The sequence below is a fragment of the Lingula anatina genome, chromosome 10 (genome assembly GCF_051362555.1).
Source record: "Lingula anatina isolate TDL-2025a chromosome 10, LinAna3.0, whole genome shotgun sequence".
NCBI lineage: Eukaryota > Metazoa > Brachiopoda > Lingulata > Lingulida > Lingulidae > Lingula > Lingula anatina.
Genome location: NC_141776.1, coordinates 14,446,497 through 14,463,280, shown reverse-complemented (window position 1 = coordinate 14,463,280; position 16,784 = coordinate 14,446,497). Strand labels below are relative to the sequence as shown.

Here is a 16,784-nt window from a genome sequence, read left to right as displayed (position 1 = left end):
TGACCAAGAATGGACTAGTCAGAATGTTTTGGAAAGGAATAAAGTTTGAAGAATAGAAAAACTATTCGGTGCTCACAGACTTAATGGCATTAACCAGGTCATGGTCCTGATCTTGAGACAGTTAAAAAGATCATCTTCTCATAAGAAACCAGCTGTGACACACTGAAATTAGGGCTGTCTGCTTCTTCAAGCTGTTACCAGAGTAGCATTTCTCTGTGTAGCTATCTGTTGGAACATGTGCTACATTGGACATGACATGGGCAAGGTTTGGATGGGGTCAGAGAGTGCATTATAAACTCTTATTTCGAATGACACGGACACTATCAGAGTGTCAGATACTCTGAATTTGTTTAAATTTTGTGTGTGCGGATTCAGACATAACGGGAGAAAATTAATGATGTTAATTAGATTAGAATCAGGGGAAGAAGTTTGAAATTAATCATTATGTTATTGAGGGTCATTCAAAGGTAGCTTTAGTTAAGAAACTAATGTTTTTGTAACTAGATATCTTTTTGGCCATGATATGTTGTGCTGTTTTGCTTTATCATTTTCCATTGCATTGGAGGCTGCCTTACTCCATGGTTCGTTTTCAACCTATTATTTTTTGACAAAGATCAATACAAAACATGAACCCCCTCCATCTAACCCTGCCCCCCTCCCCCAAATAAAGTTTTTTTTAACCATGCCATGGCTTACAGAATTCTTACATAGCTTTAGCATATTTTTGTGAGTGGCTTTTACAAGAGCTTCACTACAGTCATTTTTGGTGCAAAGCTTATGGCGTTGCTATAAAAGAAATTAATAAGTTAGGTAGCCTATTTAACTTTGGCAGATGCATTTGTTGTTAAGCCTTATTGCATTTTTGTTTATATTGAAGAAGTGAACATTTATAGCAAAGAAAACATCTGGGCTTTATTAATTTATACACCTCACATTAAGGCAAGTTTGTCAATTTTGAGTTGGTAAGGGGAACCGTTCTTTTGTAAACAGGAAATGGTGGCAAAGTTTAACCTGAAATGATGGGCTAACATTGGGGAAATTTGAGAACTAACCAGTACTAAGCTTGAAGGTGTGAGGATTGAATTAGATTTAGTAAACTATATATAAAGGATGCAGTGGTATGAGGGATGGCAATTAAGGCAGAATTTATTGAATGAGGAGTTCTTGATATAAATTTATTTCATGGTGTCCTGTGTTGCTAATAGGTTTTTGATGAACGAGATCTGATTGTTGGCCTTTGGCCTCCTGCAAACCATGTTTCAAATTAGTCGAAAAAAGGTCTAAGATATTTTCTAAAAAGTGTAAGTTGTTTTCCTTATAATTTGTTGGTTTGTACATTTCATGAGGGAATGAGAATATCTTTCAAATTTATTTCGATTATAACGTACAAGATTTATCTTTGAAAATTAATGTTTCTGGAAAATGTTTTAGCATGGTTTGCAGAGTACCATGTGTATGAATATAATATTACATCTTATAGTTTCACTGCTTATTCACTGCTTGCTGATGGACAGAATTTTTTTTTTCTGTGCTTTATCATTATAAGTTAATGAAACGTCAGGAACATTGAATGTCCAAAAATCACAGTATTTATCCCATATATATCTTAATTCCATATACTGGAAACGTGTTATTTGTACTTATGTTGTAGACAGCTTCTTATCTATCAGATTTACATTTTTTATTTTACATTGCTTCATCCTGTAACTTTTCAATTAGAGATTAACTAAAGAAGTGCCTTTATACATGTATCAAACAGTATGAATAGAGAGAACAATTGCAGCTATTAACAAAATGCACCTGCTAACAGGATTGATTGTCAGTGTCAGAATGATGGTGTCATTGTTGTTTTATATATATATATATATTTTGTGTCCATCCCTATGGTAATAAAGCCATTTGTTAACTGAGCATGTTGCACAAACTTCATTTCCATCATTTTGATTGGATGAAAATCTGCCAATGAGAGATCATCCCACAAAGTGCCTGCCAGAAAAGCATTTTGAAATTTGTGCAAAGATGCTTAGAGTGAGAATTAACAGCATTTTCATAAATCTTTCGCATCTTTTGTTTTCTTAGGGAGGAGACATTCATTGTGAAGGTCACGATGACGCCAAGGATTTTGCAGATATTCGTTCGGCTATGAAAGTTTTGATGTTCGAAGATTCGGAAATCTTTGACATTCTTAAAATTCTGGCAGCCCTTCTACATCTGGGCAATTTAAAATACCAAGGTAAGAATAATAGACATAGAATGTAATACCCTGTAAGTGGTGTAGTCTATAATTCTTTAGAGTAGAAGCCCTCTCACAGCGTGTTAAGAAAATGTTTTTGGCATAACTACTTATTATAATTTTGTAATTTTTTAGCAAAGCCTACTAACATTTAAGTCCTATTAAATTTGCCATGTAATGTGGGCACAATCAGAAAATTTGCTATATGGTATTTTAAAAGAAAGTGCAGCAACAATAAGGAATGCTAAAATTATACTAAATTCTTGGAACCCCATTTCAAATTATAAGCTTATATTCAAGAGATATAGGTGTAATTGTAAATGATAATGTGAAACTATTTTCTGCTATTCTTCAGAGGCACAGATCAACAACATGGACGCCTCAGAAATCATGGACCTGAACTGTGCCAAGAGAGCAGCTAAGATGTTGGGGGTGAGAGATTGGGAGGCACTTTGGCAGGAATAATGTAGCATTTACAAACAAAAACTCTGCCCTGTATTATTATTATTATTATTATTATTATTATTATTATTATTATTATTATTATTATTATTAATTTTTGCTATAAAATATACTATTTATAGAGTGTTTTATTTTGATTTTCAAATAATGTTTTTAACATTCATGCATGTACAAAATACTTTTTATAAGCATCATCATGATAATTACAATGAACAGTTCGTAATTTTCATCTCCCCCTTTGCTTCTCCCCTAAACTACAGGTGGCACCTCAAAACTTGGTGGACGCCTTGACCACCAGGACCATCTTTGCCCAGGGAGAGTCGGTCATCTCCAGCATGAATGTCCAGAACTCGCTGGACGTCAGGGACGCCTTTGTGAAAGGTTTGGAAGAATGATAGTCATAAGTAATAATATCAACAATTTTGATGGTCATTCTAGTGGGTCTTATACTGAGCCCCAAAGCACAAGCTTTTTATCATAACAGTTTTTAAAAAAATTATCCGGAATTTGGTTATTTTTGAATTGGAGGTTATACTATAAATTTTTGTTAACCTTGTATTGAAAATTTTATATGCTGGTATGAGCCTTTAGTTCACCTTCTTTCTGTAATTTAAGTATTAAAATTTTTTGTCAGAAAGTTTTGCCTCAACAAATTTTACCATTGTGTTTTGTGATAATATACTCTGTATATTTTTCTTTCTCCAAAGGTATCTATGGGCGCATGTTTGTCTTCATTGTGGAGAAGATCAATGCTGCCATCTATAAGAAGAATCTAGACAGACATGAGAGGACCTCTATAGGAGTGCTGGACATCTTCGGGTTTGAGCTCTTTGATAAGAATAGGTGGGTAGGACTTGAGCCTGAATCAAGGACCCTGTTTTTTTTTTAAGTCTGAAAATTGCTCTGAATTTTAGACCAATATTGTTGTTCAAGGAAACACAAGATAAATTGGAAATGGACAAGTGAAATGAAATACTGCACCTGTTTTGTAACCAGTACTATTGAAGTGAATAGCTATCTTGAACAGAAATGGGCCAAGTTTTGGGTCATCTTGTTAGGACGCGTTTTACAAAATCGCTATATCTCCATAATTGATCTAAATTTCTCAGACCCAAAATTAGGTCTACTTTATGATAGAATAACCTTATTTTCATTGTAACGATCCACTTTTCAGCTTTGAGCAGCTCTGCATCAACTTTGCCAACGAGAACCTGCAGCAGTTCTTTGTGCGCCACATCTTCAAGCTAGAGCAGGAAGAATACAACATGGAGGGCATCAACTGGCAGCACATTGAGTTTGTGGATAACCAGGAAATTCTGGATCTGTTGGCAGTCAAACCCATGAGCATTCTGGCCTTGGTGGATGAGGAGTCCAAGTTTCCTAAGGTATTGTATTTGTAAAAAAAAAAATATATATATATATATTATTATTATTGTAAAGTTCACTTTTTAAAGTAAAAGAGTTAACTCTGAGCTGATTTCAGTCCTCTCTGGCTTTGAAATACAAGTGTCCTAATGTAGCTATATATTATTTTCGTTGTAAAAGTTGTAAATTTCACTGTTTAAAGTAAAAAAAAAGAATCTGTGATCCCATTTCACCATTTCTTACCATCTACCCTTTCTTCCAGGGCTCTGATCGCTCTCTCCTGGAAAAGCTGCACAGACAACATGGCAAGAACGTCCACTACCTAAGACCCAGGGCAGAGGTGAACCCAATGTTTGGACTGAACCATTTTGCTGGTGTTGTCTTCTATAGCATCAATGGTGAGAATTTGATATGGTGTACTGTGACATTTGTGTGGCCAGTCCATCTGTGTGCCACCCCCCTCCCCAAAAAAAAAAAAAAAAAAATAAATAAATAAAGAGATAAAAAATCACTAAACGAGCATGTTTGAACAAACATTTTGTAATTTTTTGCACAAATTGGTCATTGCCATACTATGCCAATATAGATTCTGTATTTATTCCTAAGATTTCAGCTAGTCAATCAACAGTAATCTTTCCATTATAGTTTTTGTATGAGTGATGTCCATGATAAAAAGTTTAAAATCTCTTTATTAAGTGCCATTCTGCTGACTGAAATTATAAGGATATTTCTTTTATTAATGGCAGAATTATTCATGACAAAATATGTTAAATGGATGCCAGTCTAATTTGATTTATTTTCAATTAACTTTTTTTTTCAGGTTTCCTAGAGAAGAACAGGGACACTTTTAGTCCAGATTTGATCCACTTGATAGAGACATCACAATTTAAGTTTCTCAAGAATTTATTCTACAAAGATATGCATATGGTGGGTAAAACAGTTTTTGATATTTCTCTTGATTGATTATTTCAAAAGAATTTTCTCTAAAAATATTTTCATATTCATATCAAAATAAAATTTGAGTGTTAGTACGTAGCATTTTAATTTATTTATTTATTTATTTATTTATTTATTTATACTTTTTACATCCAAAGCTACATGGGATTATGCAGTTTGACAAGTCAATGCTTTAAATTTCTACGAAGTCTGTGTTTCTGCAGGTTTCTAAAAATCTTTTATCAGTTTGAAAGCAGATAATCTTTTTTATCCACAGAAGTATAGGTGTCACTAGCATTCAAAAAAAGTATGGATGATGTCCTTATGTGTTTTTTTATTCTATCCATCTTCAGGGCCCAGACACTAGAAAGAGGAGCCCCACCCTTGGCTCTCAGTTCAAACGCTCCCTAGAACTCCTGATGAAGACCCTGGGAGCTTGTCAGCCATTCTTTGTACGCTGCATCAAGCCAAATGAGTTCAAGAAACCAATGGTATGTAATAATCAGGGATGAAAAATTTCCAACTGAAGGTGGATTTCGACTTTTGGGAGTCCAAAATGTCATATTTGAGATCCATGTAGATCTGCAACAAAAACCCTGTGCGTGTGTGTGTGTGCGTGCGCGCATTTATGCGTGTTTGGTGGTGGGATGGGTGGTGGTGGACCACATGCCATATTTTCCGACTTTTCACTGAATGGCAGTACACTACGTGTCAATTAGTGTCAACTTTGATAAAGTATTATTTAATCCTGTATAGTTCAGTTTTCAAAACACTGTTATTTATAATATATTTTACTTTCCAGTTATTTGATCGCGAGCTGTGCGTGCGACAGCTGAGGTACTCTGGTATGATGGAGACCATCCGTATTCGAAGGGCTGGCTATCCCATCAGGCATACCTTCGCCAACTTCGTAGATCGTTATCGTTTCCTTGTTCCGGGGATTTTACCACCACATAAAAACCCAGACTGCAAGGCAGCTTCAATGAAAATCTGCCAAGTTATTCTAGGAAAAGTTGATTATCAGCTGGGAAAGAGAAAAGTTTTCTTGAAGGTACTGTGTCGTTTTTTTGCTCATGGTACTTAAAATGGTATTTTGGTATCAGAATGATATTTTGAGCTACCCCAGTCCGTAAAATTCACTCCCATTCCAATCAATGCCCTCTCTAGAGTTTTTTGCAAGCGTCTTTAGTCAGAATTCCAGCCAAAATCCCCTACCTTTATCATCCTAATGAAAATGTGAATTTGATATATATACAAATACAGACAGACGTATTATGAGTCACCGACTCCTGATTTATTACAACAATCATCATATGAACAACATTATTATTGATTTATTGATAAGATTTGTAAATAGGCACACATTAAAATTGTATTTTATTGAGTGTTTATTCCATTAAGATGGGAACATTTTTTCACAGGGCAGCAGCAGAAGTATTCACTTGCATGAAATGTTAAATGAATTTGATTAACAATTTCATTAAATGCTAGTAAAAGTAAATGCAGAACCTTATAATCAAAAACCATTGTTTATTTATTTATTTATTTATTTATTTATTTATTAACTAATATGTATTTTAAATGCAAACGTGTAATGTTCTTATGGATGCACCACTAAAATGCAAGAAATAATGATGTGATGTAAAACCTAAAAAAACCAAAACACCATTATTTTATTTATTTATTTATCTGTTCTAAAGGATGCCCAAGATGTCAAACTGGAACAAGAGAGGGAGCTAGTGCTGGGACAGAAGATCCTGATCATACAGAAATGTATTCGTGGCTGGCACTGCAGACGGCGTTTCTTAAAGATGAAATCGGGCTCAGTTATCATTCAGAAAATCTGGAGAGGGTACGCACAGAGGAAGAGATACTTGGCAGTAAGTTGGTTTTAAATAGGTGTGAAAATAACTAGATAGACAAAGGAGACTCAGTACTAAAATAAATTTGCACCCAAAGACTGATGTACAAATAAAATTAATATATATTAAAAAATGAAGGAAACAAAAAGAAATGTGCCCCCATAAAAATAAAATACCATCCTGGACTTATGAGGTAACACAGACAGGATGTTCTACTGATTTAAATCAGAAATCCCAGTTAATTGGGTTTTTTTCTTAGCAGTTTTCCTGATTGGAGCAACCCCAGACCCCTTGTCATTAAGCCAACAATTCATTTCTTCCTAATTTAAAATGCCGATACCCTGATGCAGCCTTGTTAGTCTTTCGTCCTGGGAGATCATTTTCTCACGTGAGGTCTATTAAAACCTGACCTTGAGTATTCATGCCATGGTTGGGCAGTGACGGCAGCGGATATGACATTGTTTAAATTTCATAATGATTATTTAATACATACCTGTATTGACTGGTGATAGCTGTATGTCAGTTGGAATGATTTGACAACACACCCTTCCTGTCAGTCAAGTGTAAGGTGGGGGGTTATTTATAGCTTAGGTCTATCAGGTCTGTGTATTAGTAAGGGCGCATTCAGATTCACACATCGTACCAGCTGGGTCGGTCCAACTCTGTGGGGTAATTCTCCCTATAGTGCAATCATTGGAATCAATGCATTGATTAGCACCCAATAGTTAATTACCCCCTAGCTGCACCGGGAGGTGTGTCAGACAATTTAGCTGATTCTACTGCTAGCACTTCAGCGATAATCTCTCAGTAGCGTATACAATGTGTGAATATGAATGCAGTCCGAGTCTCTCAAACTCATGGTGAGAAGTTATGATGATGTGGATTAATCACATTAAAAAAAGATCGGAAGCCTGTTTCCCTATAACCGCACCCCTTATAATCCCAACTTTTCCCTTTTCCGTTACCTCTTCACCATCAACATTTCTGCTTTTTTTTTATCCAAATGAAGAGCTTGACATAGAGGTTAAGAGAAATTAGAAACGGAGGATTTCACTTGCTGATTATAGTCGCATTCATATGTGAAAAGGTCACACCCAGATAAGAGAGTTTGTAGTCGTAGGAGGGTAAAAACATTGGACCAGTCAGTTGTTGCCAGTCAGTCTCTGTTTTACAAGTACTAGTAGTCAGAGAGGAGTTAAGACATGCCATGGGATAGGGAGATTCATTACAGCCTGGTTAGTTTTTTTATTTGGTAAAAGTCTGGGATTTGAAATAATGGCTGTTTGTTAAGTGACATACATTGTGGTAAACTAAATGAGAAATCATTGATTGTTTAATTATTTATTTATCTGTTAATTTTGATCACAAGGTTTATTTTTTGTTAATTTTTTATGTGACTGAGACGAAACTGGCCATGTTGTTTGAATTAATAGTAGATCATAGTATATTTAAGATGCTTTAATAGTAGAATTAAATGAGATGCGGATTTGAAATAAGTTTACTAGTAGGTGAAAAATAAATATTTTATTGGTTAAAAATACATCTTTTTCTTTGTCAGATTAAAAAGAATAAGGAATATTTTTACCAACAAAGTCGACATAGGATGGTGATTTTGCTTCAGATTTATGGATAATCATTATTTATAAGATTAAATCTGGGTGAAAATGATCAGTTTTTATTCCAATACTTTGCTAATTGTACCGTTTGATTGATTTCCAGATGCGCAATGGCTACATGCGTCTACAAGCTTTGTACAGGTCTAGGATTCTTACTGCTAGATTCAGCGCACTCCGCGCCATGATGATCAGCTTCCAGGTCAGTGGCTATAAAATTAAAAGAAATTTTTTTTCTGACAGTCAGTTGTATCCAGGTTATGTGTTGAACAGAAATAATTTTTTCTTTGAAATGCTATGCCTTATAAGTTAAAAACTGTGTTTAATCTCTTGAATTTTTTTTTTTATCAGATTTCTTTGTTTAGTATGATAATATGTGTTAAATTTTTATATTTTCATAATGATCACATTTAAGGCGTTGAACAGTATCGTGTCAACTTTGCCACTGATAAAAATGGCGCTATGTCTTGCAGTTACTTAGTTCAGATGTACATTGTTCTGAGCTAAGCTTAGCTGTGTCTGATTTTTAAAAATTATTATTGTGAAATTTTACAGTAGTTTTTCAAACCTCTTCATTTGACTATTCATATTTTAATTCATGATATGAAACTTATATCTGAATAAATCCACTTCAAAATTGAAAGTAAAACCAAACTTTTTTGTCTTGTTCCAGCGTTACTGCCGTGGTCATCTGGCGAGGAAGAGATACAACAAGCGTTTGTGGGCAGTGGTCACCATTCAGGCTGGAGTCAGGAAGATAATAGCCAGGAGGAAGTACAGGAGACTGAAAATGGAGGTAAGAGATTTTTTTAAATAAAAAATTGAAATAAGAGATTGGATACTAATTTTAAGCAGTTATCCTCTCATGGAATCTGACTAGTCTGATTTAGTTTCAGATAATACTATTAAAAAAGGCTTGTCAAATTTCATTTTTGTGCAATGGGTTTTTAGTTTTATGACCATCTTACACATTAATTGAAGGCTCATCAAAATTGTTTCTTGTATTTTATATGATACATATATGGAGCAACTTGAAGGTATTATCTATTTTCCATCTCACAGAACTCGTATTTTTGACATATTTGAAGTGTCTTTCTCTTCCAAAACATTTATCTGTACTGTTGATTTGTTTCTCTTTCAGAGACAAAAACGTCTGGAAGCAGAGCGCATCAGGAAGATGGAGGAAGAGAAACTGAGGAAACAAATGAACGCCAAGAAGGCCAAGCAGGAGGCTGAGAGATTGCACAAGGTAAATAATTTTGTTTGTTTGTTTGTTTATTATGAGTTAAATAATAGGTCTTTCTTTATTATTAGTTAAAGAATAAGACTAACAAAGATTTGCTAAATTTTAAAAAACTGCATTTAAGCAAGGATTTATTTCTTAGAAAACAGAATTAAAAAAGAAACTCACACAGTGCAAAAGTTTGCAAGTGATATAAAGGAGAATCTGACATCCAACAGACTGCCAGGGTTATATATAATGTTGTTGCAAAGTTACAGAAATGAGAGTACCTTTATATATTGTTGTCATTTATTCATTCTGTATACGTTTTTCATGTAATGATAAGTGTTATACTTAATGTAATAAGTCCACATTGTTATTTATTTATTTATTTATTTATTCAATATTAAAGTTATAAAGGGACAATTTTGCATAAAATAAGTTTGCAGTTATTGGGTTATGCACATAGGAAATATGTAAGGAGTGAATCATTTTTTAAAGGTTATTTGCCTCATGAAATATAGTGTGCATCGTGTAAGGGACATTTTTTTTTTTTTTTTAATAATAAATGTCACACAGTTCAAATGGGACCACCAGAATGAAGCTTAGAAACTTACGGCAAAGTTTGGTTATTTAATACATTACAAAAATGAATAACCTTTGGAAATGTAGCATCTTGAAGATAGAAAAATATATTTAAAATCACCCTTTATAAAGTAATTATAAGGGTTATAAATCATCAGTTACTTGTATTTTGATAGGAAACAATGTAAGCAATGTTTCTGTGTGCAACATCTTGTAGAATGGAATTTTGTATAATTAAAAAAAAAAAAAAAGACTTCACTGACCTTGGGTGTATGTGTGTTAGTAACCTTAAAACATCATAATAATGACCTCAAACAGCTGTTGCCATGGTAACCGTTGAGTGGCAGCCATGAAACGGACAGATTTTGAAGCAGATGGAACATCTTTCTTTTACTGAGAGAGAGAATATTTTTGAGAGAATATTTTAATTTTTTTTTTAATGGCAACATGAAGAGCAGGACATGAAGTGACATATTTGTAACAGATAGTGCATTCCATGATGGAATGTTTAGGGAGTAACTTTCAAACAAAATTTGACTAAAAAGTCTGCACATACATTAGAAGATGACCTAAGAGCTGTGGAAAAAGATGGACTTGAATATTTCTCATTGGTGGGTGGGGCCGGCATTGGAGTATTTGATATAATATTGACACAGTCACCAAGATGGAGGATGACTTCTCCTCTTCTGGAGACGAAATACAAAATGACTCCGAGGAATCTTTTCCGAATAACACTGTGGAATCTCTTCCAAATGACAAGATGGAAATGTCTCCAACAAATTCAGAAGAGGATCTTAGCGATTCCCTGGAATCTTTACCAAATAATTATTTGGAAACTAGCACAAAAGAATTATCTAGAAAGATATCATGGCTGCCAGTAAGGAGGTACATGGTGGTTCCTGCCATGACTTTAGAGGTTGGTAATTAGGAGAAAAAAAATGGTGTTTTCTCTTTTTAGTCATTGACAAATAGTTTTGTGTTAAAAAGATTAAACAAATGCTTTTAAATGGGGGCCATTGACAGTATTAAAATAGCAAAATCATGAAGGTAAATCTGTTCAAAGCTGTACAGTGTTTATTTTAAATATGAGAATGGGTCTCACAGTTATCTAGTGTTTATCACATAGAATAAAATCCACATATCAACTCAAAACCTGTTACTAAATTATTATTATGTTAGGTCTTATTTGCATGGAACGGACTTGTTCATTGGTATTATTTTTAATTAATACGAACTTTGCCTAATTTAATTCTTTGTGCAGGTCAAACAAATTTCCATTCCCAGTGTATGTGACACGCAAGGTCTTCTGTAAATTGAAATGTTTGAAAATTAACTGAGATATGGCTTTACTTTAGATATTTATATGTTGCATAAGGATAATATTTAATGAGTATTATATACCGTATTGGTGACAAAGTTTTAATGTCATGTTGAAATATTCTGTTGTTTTGTGAAAATCCATATTGCTGTAATATTCATATGGCCACATATGTTTCTGGTTGTCCAACAGCTTGATACAATGTCAGGCTATCCAAATCAGAAGTCTGTTATGGTATTTTAATATAAGATATCTGTTTTTATAATTTTGATTTTTTTTATGATGTGAGTTTTCATTGCAGGCCTTTTCTATATGTGGTTTATATTTGAAATAATAAGTTTTTGTGCCTTAATACATAGCTGAATTTTGTCCCTATTAAACTTGCGCTGACAGGGCTTGACACTAACTTTTTTCAATACTGGCCCGAGACGTTGGTAAATATTGCAAGGGTTATTTGGCACATGACATTTTACTTGCTCTTTGGGCCAGTGACCCAAGTGATTCAATGGCCCTAGGTTGGTTTTCAGTGGCCCAGGGCCAGTGGGCCACCCTTAATGTCGAGCCCTGGCTGATGAAAGTAGTATTACTTAAATGACAAGAAAATGGCATCATCTGAAATTATACATCAGTTGAACCAAGTTAATTCAGTTTGATTAATAAGTGTGCTACCAAAACATTTTGGATAGAAAAGAAACAAGTATTATACATCTGGACTTTATTTGAATCAAGTTTACCTTGTTTACTTGTAGGAACGTCTTTCGCGCATAGAGATGGAGGTCCATGAGGAGGAGCGTCACGAGAGGGAAGAGAAGGAAAAGAAAAAGTTCATGATTGAAGAAGCGGAGAGAAGGAAGAATGAGCCAGTGGATGATTCCAAGATGGTGAGATATCTTTGAAACGTGCTTGAGCAGAAAAAGTCACAACCGTACGCCAACCATCAAACTATCATGTTAACTCTTATTGGCAATTTTTGATGATGTTTTTGTAATATTATAATAACAGTTTTTTTAATTTCTACCCTTTTGTATTGTTTTGTTGATATTTTAACTGTGTCCTTGTTCTCCCAGGTGGACCAGATGTTTGGCTTCATAGATGCACAGACGGACTCTTCTGGAGAGGGGAATGCTCCTGAGGGCTTCAAGGTACTATTATTATTATTTTTTAATTATTATTATTATTATTATAATTATGACTGTTGTACATTTTCAGATTAAAATTTGGACTCTATCATTTAGGCAACATTGGGCATAATAAATCAAATAATTGTTTCTCCATGGAAAGATAATAATGTGATTTATAATTATTTTACTTCATTAAAACAGCAATTAAAGTCAAATGATATTTGAATGATATAACCTTAATTTCTAAATTAAAATGGAATTATTATTGTTCTCAAATACATAAAAAATATTTCAGTATGTCATGGTTTTATAAAAACCATTTTTTTCTTCCCCCTTTCCAGGACTTTGAAGAGTCTCGTCGCAGAGCAATTGCTGAAAATGGCTGGGACATATCTGACCTCCCCCACGCAGAGTTTGAGCAAGAAGACCTCTCGGAGTATAAATTTGCCAAGTTTGCTGCGACTTACTTCCAAGGAAATGCTACGCACACGTACATTCGCCGTGCACTGAAGTTATCGCTGTTACAGTTGAAGAACGAAGGGGATCAGCTGGCGGCTCTCGCAGTCTGGATTACTATCCTGCGCTTCATGGGAGATTTACCAGAGCCGAAGTACCACACATCACTGGCTGATTCAAGGGTAGGTCTGTTGTGTGACAGCCAGTTGGGTTATGCAAACCTCACTGTGGGGATTTTCCCAGAATTATTACAGAATATTCTGGTTTAAATTTTGAAATATTGTGAATTTTTTTCTTATTTTTACAAAAAAGAAGAGAACTGTTTCCATTTATTTTCACATTTTATAAGTGATTGCCTTAAGTTGCATGAATGTTTTTATTCAAGTGGACATTGGGTAATATTTAAATGATGTACTATATATTAATTAAAAAATGAAGTTTTCCATCTGTTATTTAAAGCAAAGTTAGTTAAGGCTGTTTTTATTATTATTATTTATTTATTTATTTATTTATTTATTTATTTATTTATTTCTTATTATTTTTTAATTTAAGCTCATGTTTTGTCTAATACATTTTTTTATAATCAACTGTTTTGTTTTTATTTAGGACACCACCCCAGTCATGACTAAGATCTACTCCACCCTGGGAAGAAAATTCAACAAGAAAGACTTGGAAGACGCTCAGAGAATGGGAGTCGAACTGGAAAAAGAACCCATTCCTACCAAAGTAGGAAAACGAAGCATGAGAAAGAAACTCGTGTCTCTGACCTTGAAAAAGAAGTCCAAGATCACGGAAGAAGTAGCGAATCGTCTGCGGGATGGCGAGTACCAGGGCAGTGGCAATGCATTGTTGGATGACAGGCCTACCTCAAACTTGGAGAAGCTGCATTTCATTATTGGGCATGGTATTCTGAGACCAGAATTAAGGTAGGAATTTAAGTCCAGACACTGTGTGTCTGTATATATACTGATCACTATGTCTATCTGTGTCATTGCCATTGCTGTAATTTTTAATTGGAAGGGTCTTGTTTTAGCAGAAAGGCATTGTTGCGCCTTTAGTGAAAATATAAGTCGAAGTCATAAAGGACCAACTTCTTAATCCTATCAAGTGTCCTTCATTTTTTTTTTTTTTTTTCAAAATATGAAGTATGTACATCACAATAGGAACAAAGATGGCTAATTAGTTTAAAACACCAGGGATGATAGTGTTTTATATAAAACAATATAGCTGCATGTGATATTTTCATATTATGTTTTAATTCCATTCCTGATTGTTTCCAGAGATGAGATCTACAGTCAGATCTGTAAACAGCTCAGCCAGAACCCCAGCAAGAGCAGTCATGCCAGAGGATGGATACTGCTGTCACTGTGTGTGGGATGCTTTGCCCCATCAGACAAGGTAATAACATGTACTAGGTCTATTGTAGTGAATATTGTGTAAATAAATCAGATTACTGTAATGATAGTTTATTTAGGTAACTTTCAGTTGTACAAGTGTTCTGGTTTAGTGAGTATTATAAAGTGTAAAAGTGTTGGTTGGGAATAAATCTGTAGGCTAAGTTAGTTGTATGTGTTCTGTTTGGGTGAATTTTGTCTAATGATATCAGAAGACCCTCCTAGGAAAATAGCGTTGAGCTATACAGATATTTTTGAATTTATAACTGTAATACTTAAAACTGTTGCTTAGTCCCTCAAGCATGCAATTTTTCTAGAGGCCAGCATAGACACACATGGCAACTCTGATTCATCAAAATAGACCCTAACTTAGCATATATTTATTGATATTTCAACCTTCAGTTTGTGAAGTACCTGCGCTGTTTTATCAATGACGGTCCTCCAGGCTACGCCCCCTACTGTGAAGAACGCCTCAAGAGAACCTTGGTTAACGGGACCAGGAACCAACCTCCCAGCTGGCTGGAACTACAGGTATACCACTTATTATAATTATAATTATTTATTTATTTATTTATTTATTTATTTATTTATTTATTTATTTGTGGTTAAAACCTGGATAATACAATTATAATAAAATTTGCTTTCATTTTAAAAGCAATATTATAAACTTGGACTGTTTCATTGATATACATCTTCCTTGTCTACTTAAGTTCAAATATTGACAAGGATGTTTCAATGCACTATAAAATGCTTTCACAATATTAGCATATTTCACAATCATTTGCAATCTTTTATGCTGTATTTTAGGCTACAAAATCCAAGAAACCTTTGATGTTGCCCATCACATTCATGGATGGCAACACCAAGACACTGCTGGCGGATTCTGCAACAACGGCTAAAGAGCTGTGTATCCAGCTGGCGGAGAAGATAGCCCTCAGAGACCAGTTTGGCTTCTCCTTGTATATTGCCTTGTTTGACAAGGTTGGTGGGATGAAGTGTTTTCTGTTGTACTTGAGGTTTTACAGTTTTATACTGTATGTATGTGATTTTTCTTTTTTTTTCCCATTTTTTTGTGGACAGCAGCTTGTCTTGCATTAGATATGCAAATTTCATGTAACAAATTTACTCAGAATGGATGTATCTCCATATATTATACACTAACGTGTTATTATATCAGTTTATACACCTGTACAAAAATCATAGTTTTGACATTCTTATTCCTTCTTATCATGTTGACATCATATAACCAGGGATGAGATTTTCATGGGTATCAGGGGATTTTCTGACATTTTAGGAGTCGAAAATATCATTGGCCCTGGCTACCCCCTGTAGCCTACACCATGTTTTCCAACTTTTTCACTTAATGGCAGTCTCATCCCTGTATAACATGACATGCGTCAAATTCATGTCGTAATCAGTCTCGTGTGTGTCTTCTCAGGTATCATCTCTAGGAAGTGGAGGCGATCACGTCATGGACGCCATATCACAGTGTGAGCAGTACGCCAAGGAGCAAGGGGCTCAGGAACGCAATGCCCCCTGGCGACTGTTTTTCCGCAAGGAGATCTTTGCTCCTTGGCATGACCCGAGCGACGACTCCATCGCCACCAACCTCATTTACCAGCAGGTGGTGCGAGGGATCAAGTTTGGAGAATATCGCTGTGAGAAGGTAAGTTATAGCAGGTGCTTGGAGAATATAGGACTTGGAGTGTTGCTTGGGATGGCAGCTTTTATGTATATTGAAGAGAGTTTAATTTTCAAAGAATATAGATGAGCTGCTTGTCTTGATTCTTTTATTTTTAGCTTAGCGTTCCCTCTTGTATGAGTGGCTCTTAAATCCCATGCCCCACAAGCCCTGTGCTTTTAAAATTTTGCTATTGTCCAAGTCAGCTGTTGTAAATCATTAGAATTTGATGGTAATAGCTTTGTTAAGCTCTTGTAGTATTGCATCAAATTGACTAAATAACCTATTTTACGTATCATTATTTGCTGTTTTGTCTGTACATTTGACAGCATTGCTTTACTTTGCTTACAGGATGAAGATCTGGCTATGATAGCTGCCCAGCAGTACTACATAGACTATGGAACAGACATGGTGCCTGAGCGTCTCCACTCCCTACTGCCTTCTTATATACCTGACAGCAGCCTGCAGCATAAGACCATCAACTACTGGATGAATGTGAGCACTTATTTATTTAATTATTTATCTGTTATAATTAT

The 16,784-nt window shown here is 34.8% G+C and overlaps 1 protein-coding gene across 6 annotated transcripts in view; it reads left to right on the top strand.

Annotated features, from left to right (window-relative positions):
• The window catches only part of LOC106174726 (myosin-VIIa), a 74,208-nt gene that overhangs the window by 28,921 nt on the left and 28,503 nt on the right, over positions 1–16,784 (top strand). For all 6 annotated transcript variants that reach the window (XM_086997036.1, XM_086997032.1, XM_086997033.1 and 3 more), the window contains 22 exons: positions 2,080–2,233; positions 2,589–2,665; positions 2,956–3,076; positions 3,403–3,538; positions 3,870–4,080; positions 4,323–4,458; positions 4,881–4,987; positions 5,350–5,487; positions 5,799–6,047; positions 6,697–6,876; positions 8,578–8,673; positions 9,145–9,267; positions 9,613–9,720; positions 12,346–12,477; positions 12,664–12,738; positions 13,059–13,355; positions 13,780–14,099; positions 14,454–14,571; positions 14,970–15,098; positions 15,375–15,548; positions 16,006–16,233; positions 16,600–16,743. In XM_086997036.1, coding sequence (XP_086853162.1) covers positions 2,080–2,233; positions 2,589–2,665; positions 2,956–3,076; positions 3,403–3,538; positions 3,870–4,080; positions 4,323–4,458; positions 4,881–4,987; positions 5,350–5,487; positions 5,799–6,047; positions 6,697–6,876; positions 8,578–8,673; positions 9,145–9,267; positions 9,613–9,720; positions 12,346–12,477; positions 12,664–12,738; positions 13,059–13,355; positions 13,780–14,099; positions 14,454–14,571; positions 14,970–15,098; positions 15,375–15,548; positions 16,006–16,233; positions 16,600–16,743 — 3,453 coding nt within the window. The remainder of the gene's footprint in view (positions 1–2,079; positions 2,234–2,588; positions 2,666–2,955; positions 3,077–3,402; positions 3,539–3,869; positions 4,081–4,322; positions 4,459–4,880; positions 4,988–5,349; positions 5,488–5,798; positions 6,048–6,696; positions 6,877–8,577; positions 8,674–9,144; positions 9,268–9,612; positions 9,721–12,345; positions 12,478–12,663; positions 12,739–13,058; positions 13,356–13,779; positions 14,100–14,453; positions 14,572–14,969; positions 15,099–15,374; positions 15,549–16,005; positions 16,234–16,599; positions 16,744–16,784) is intronic.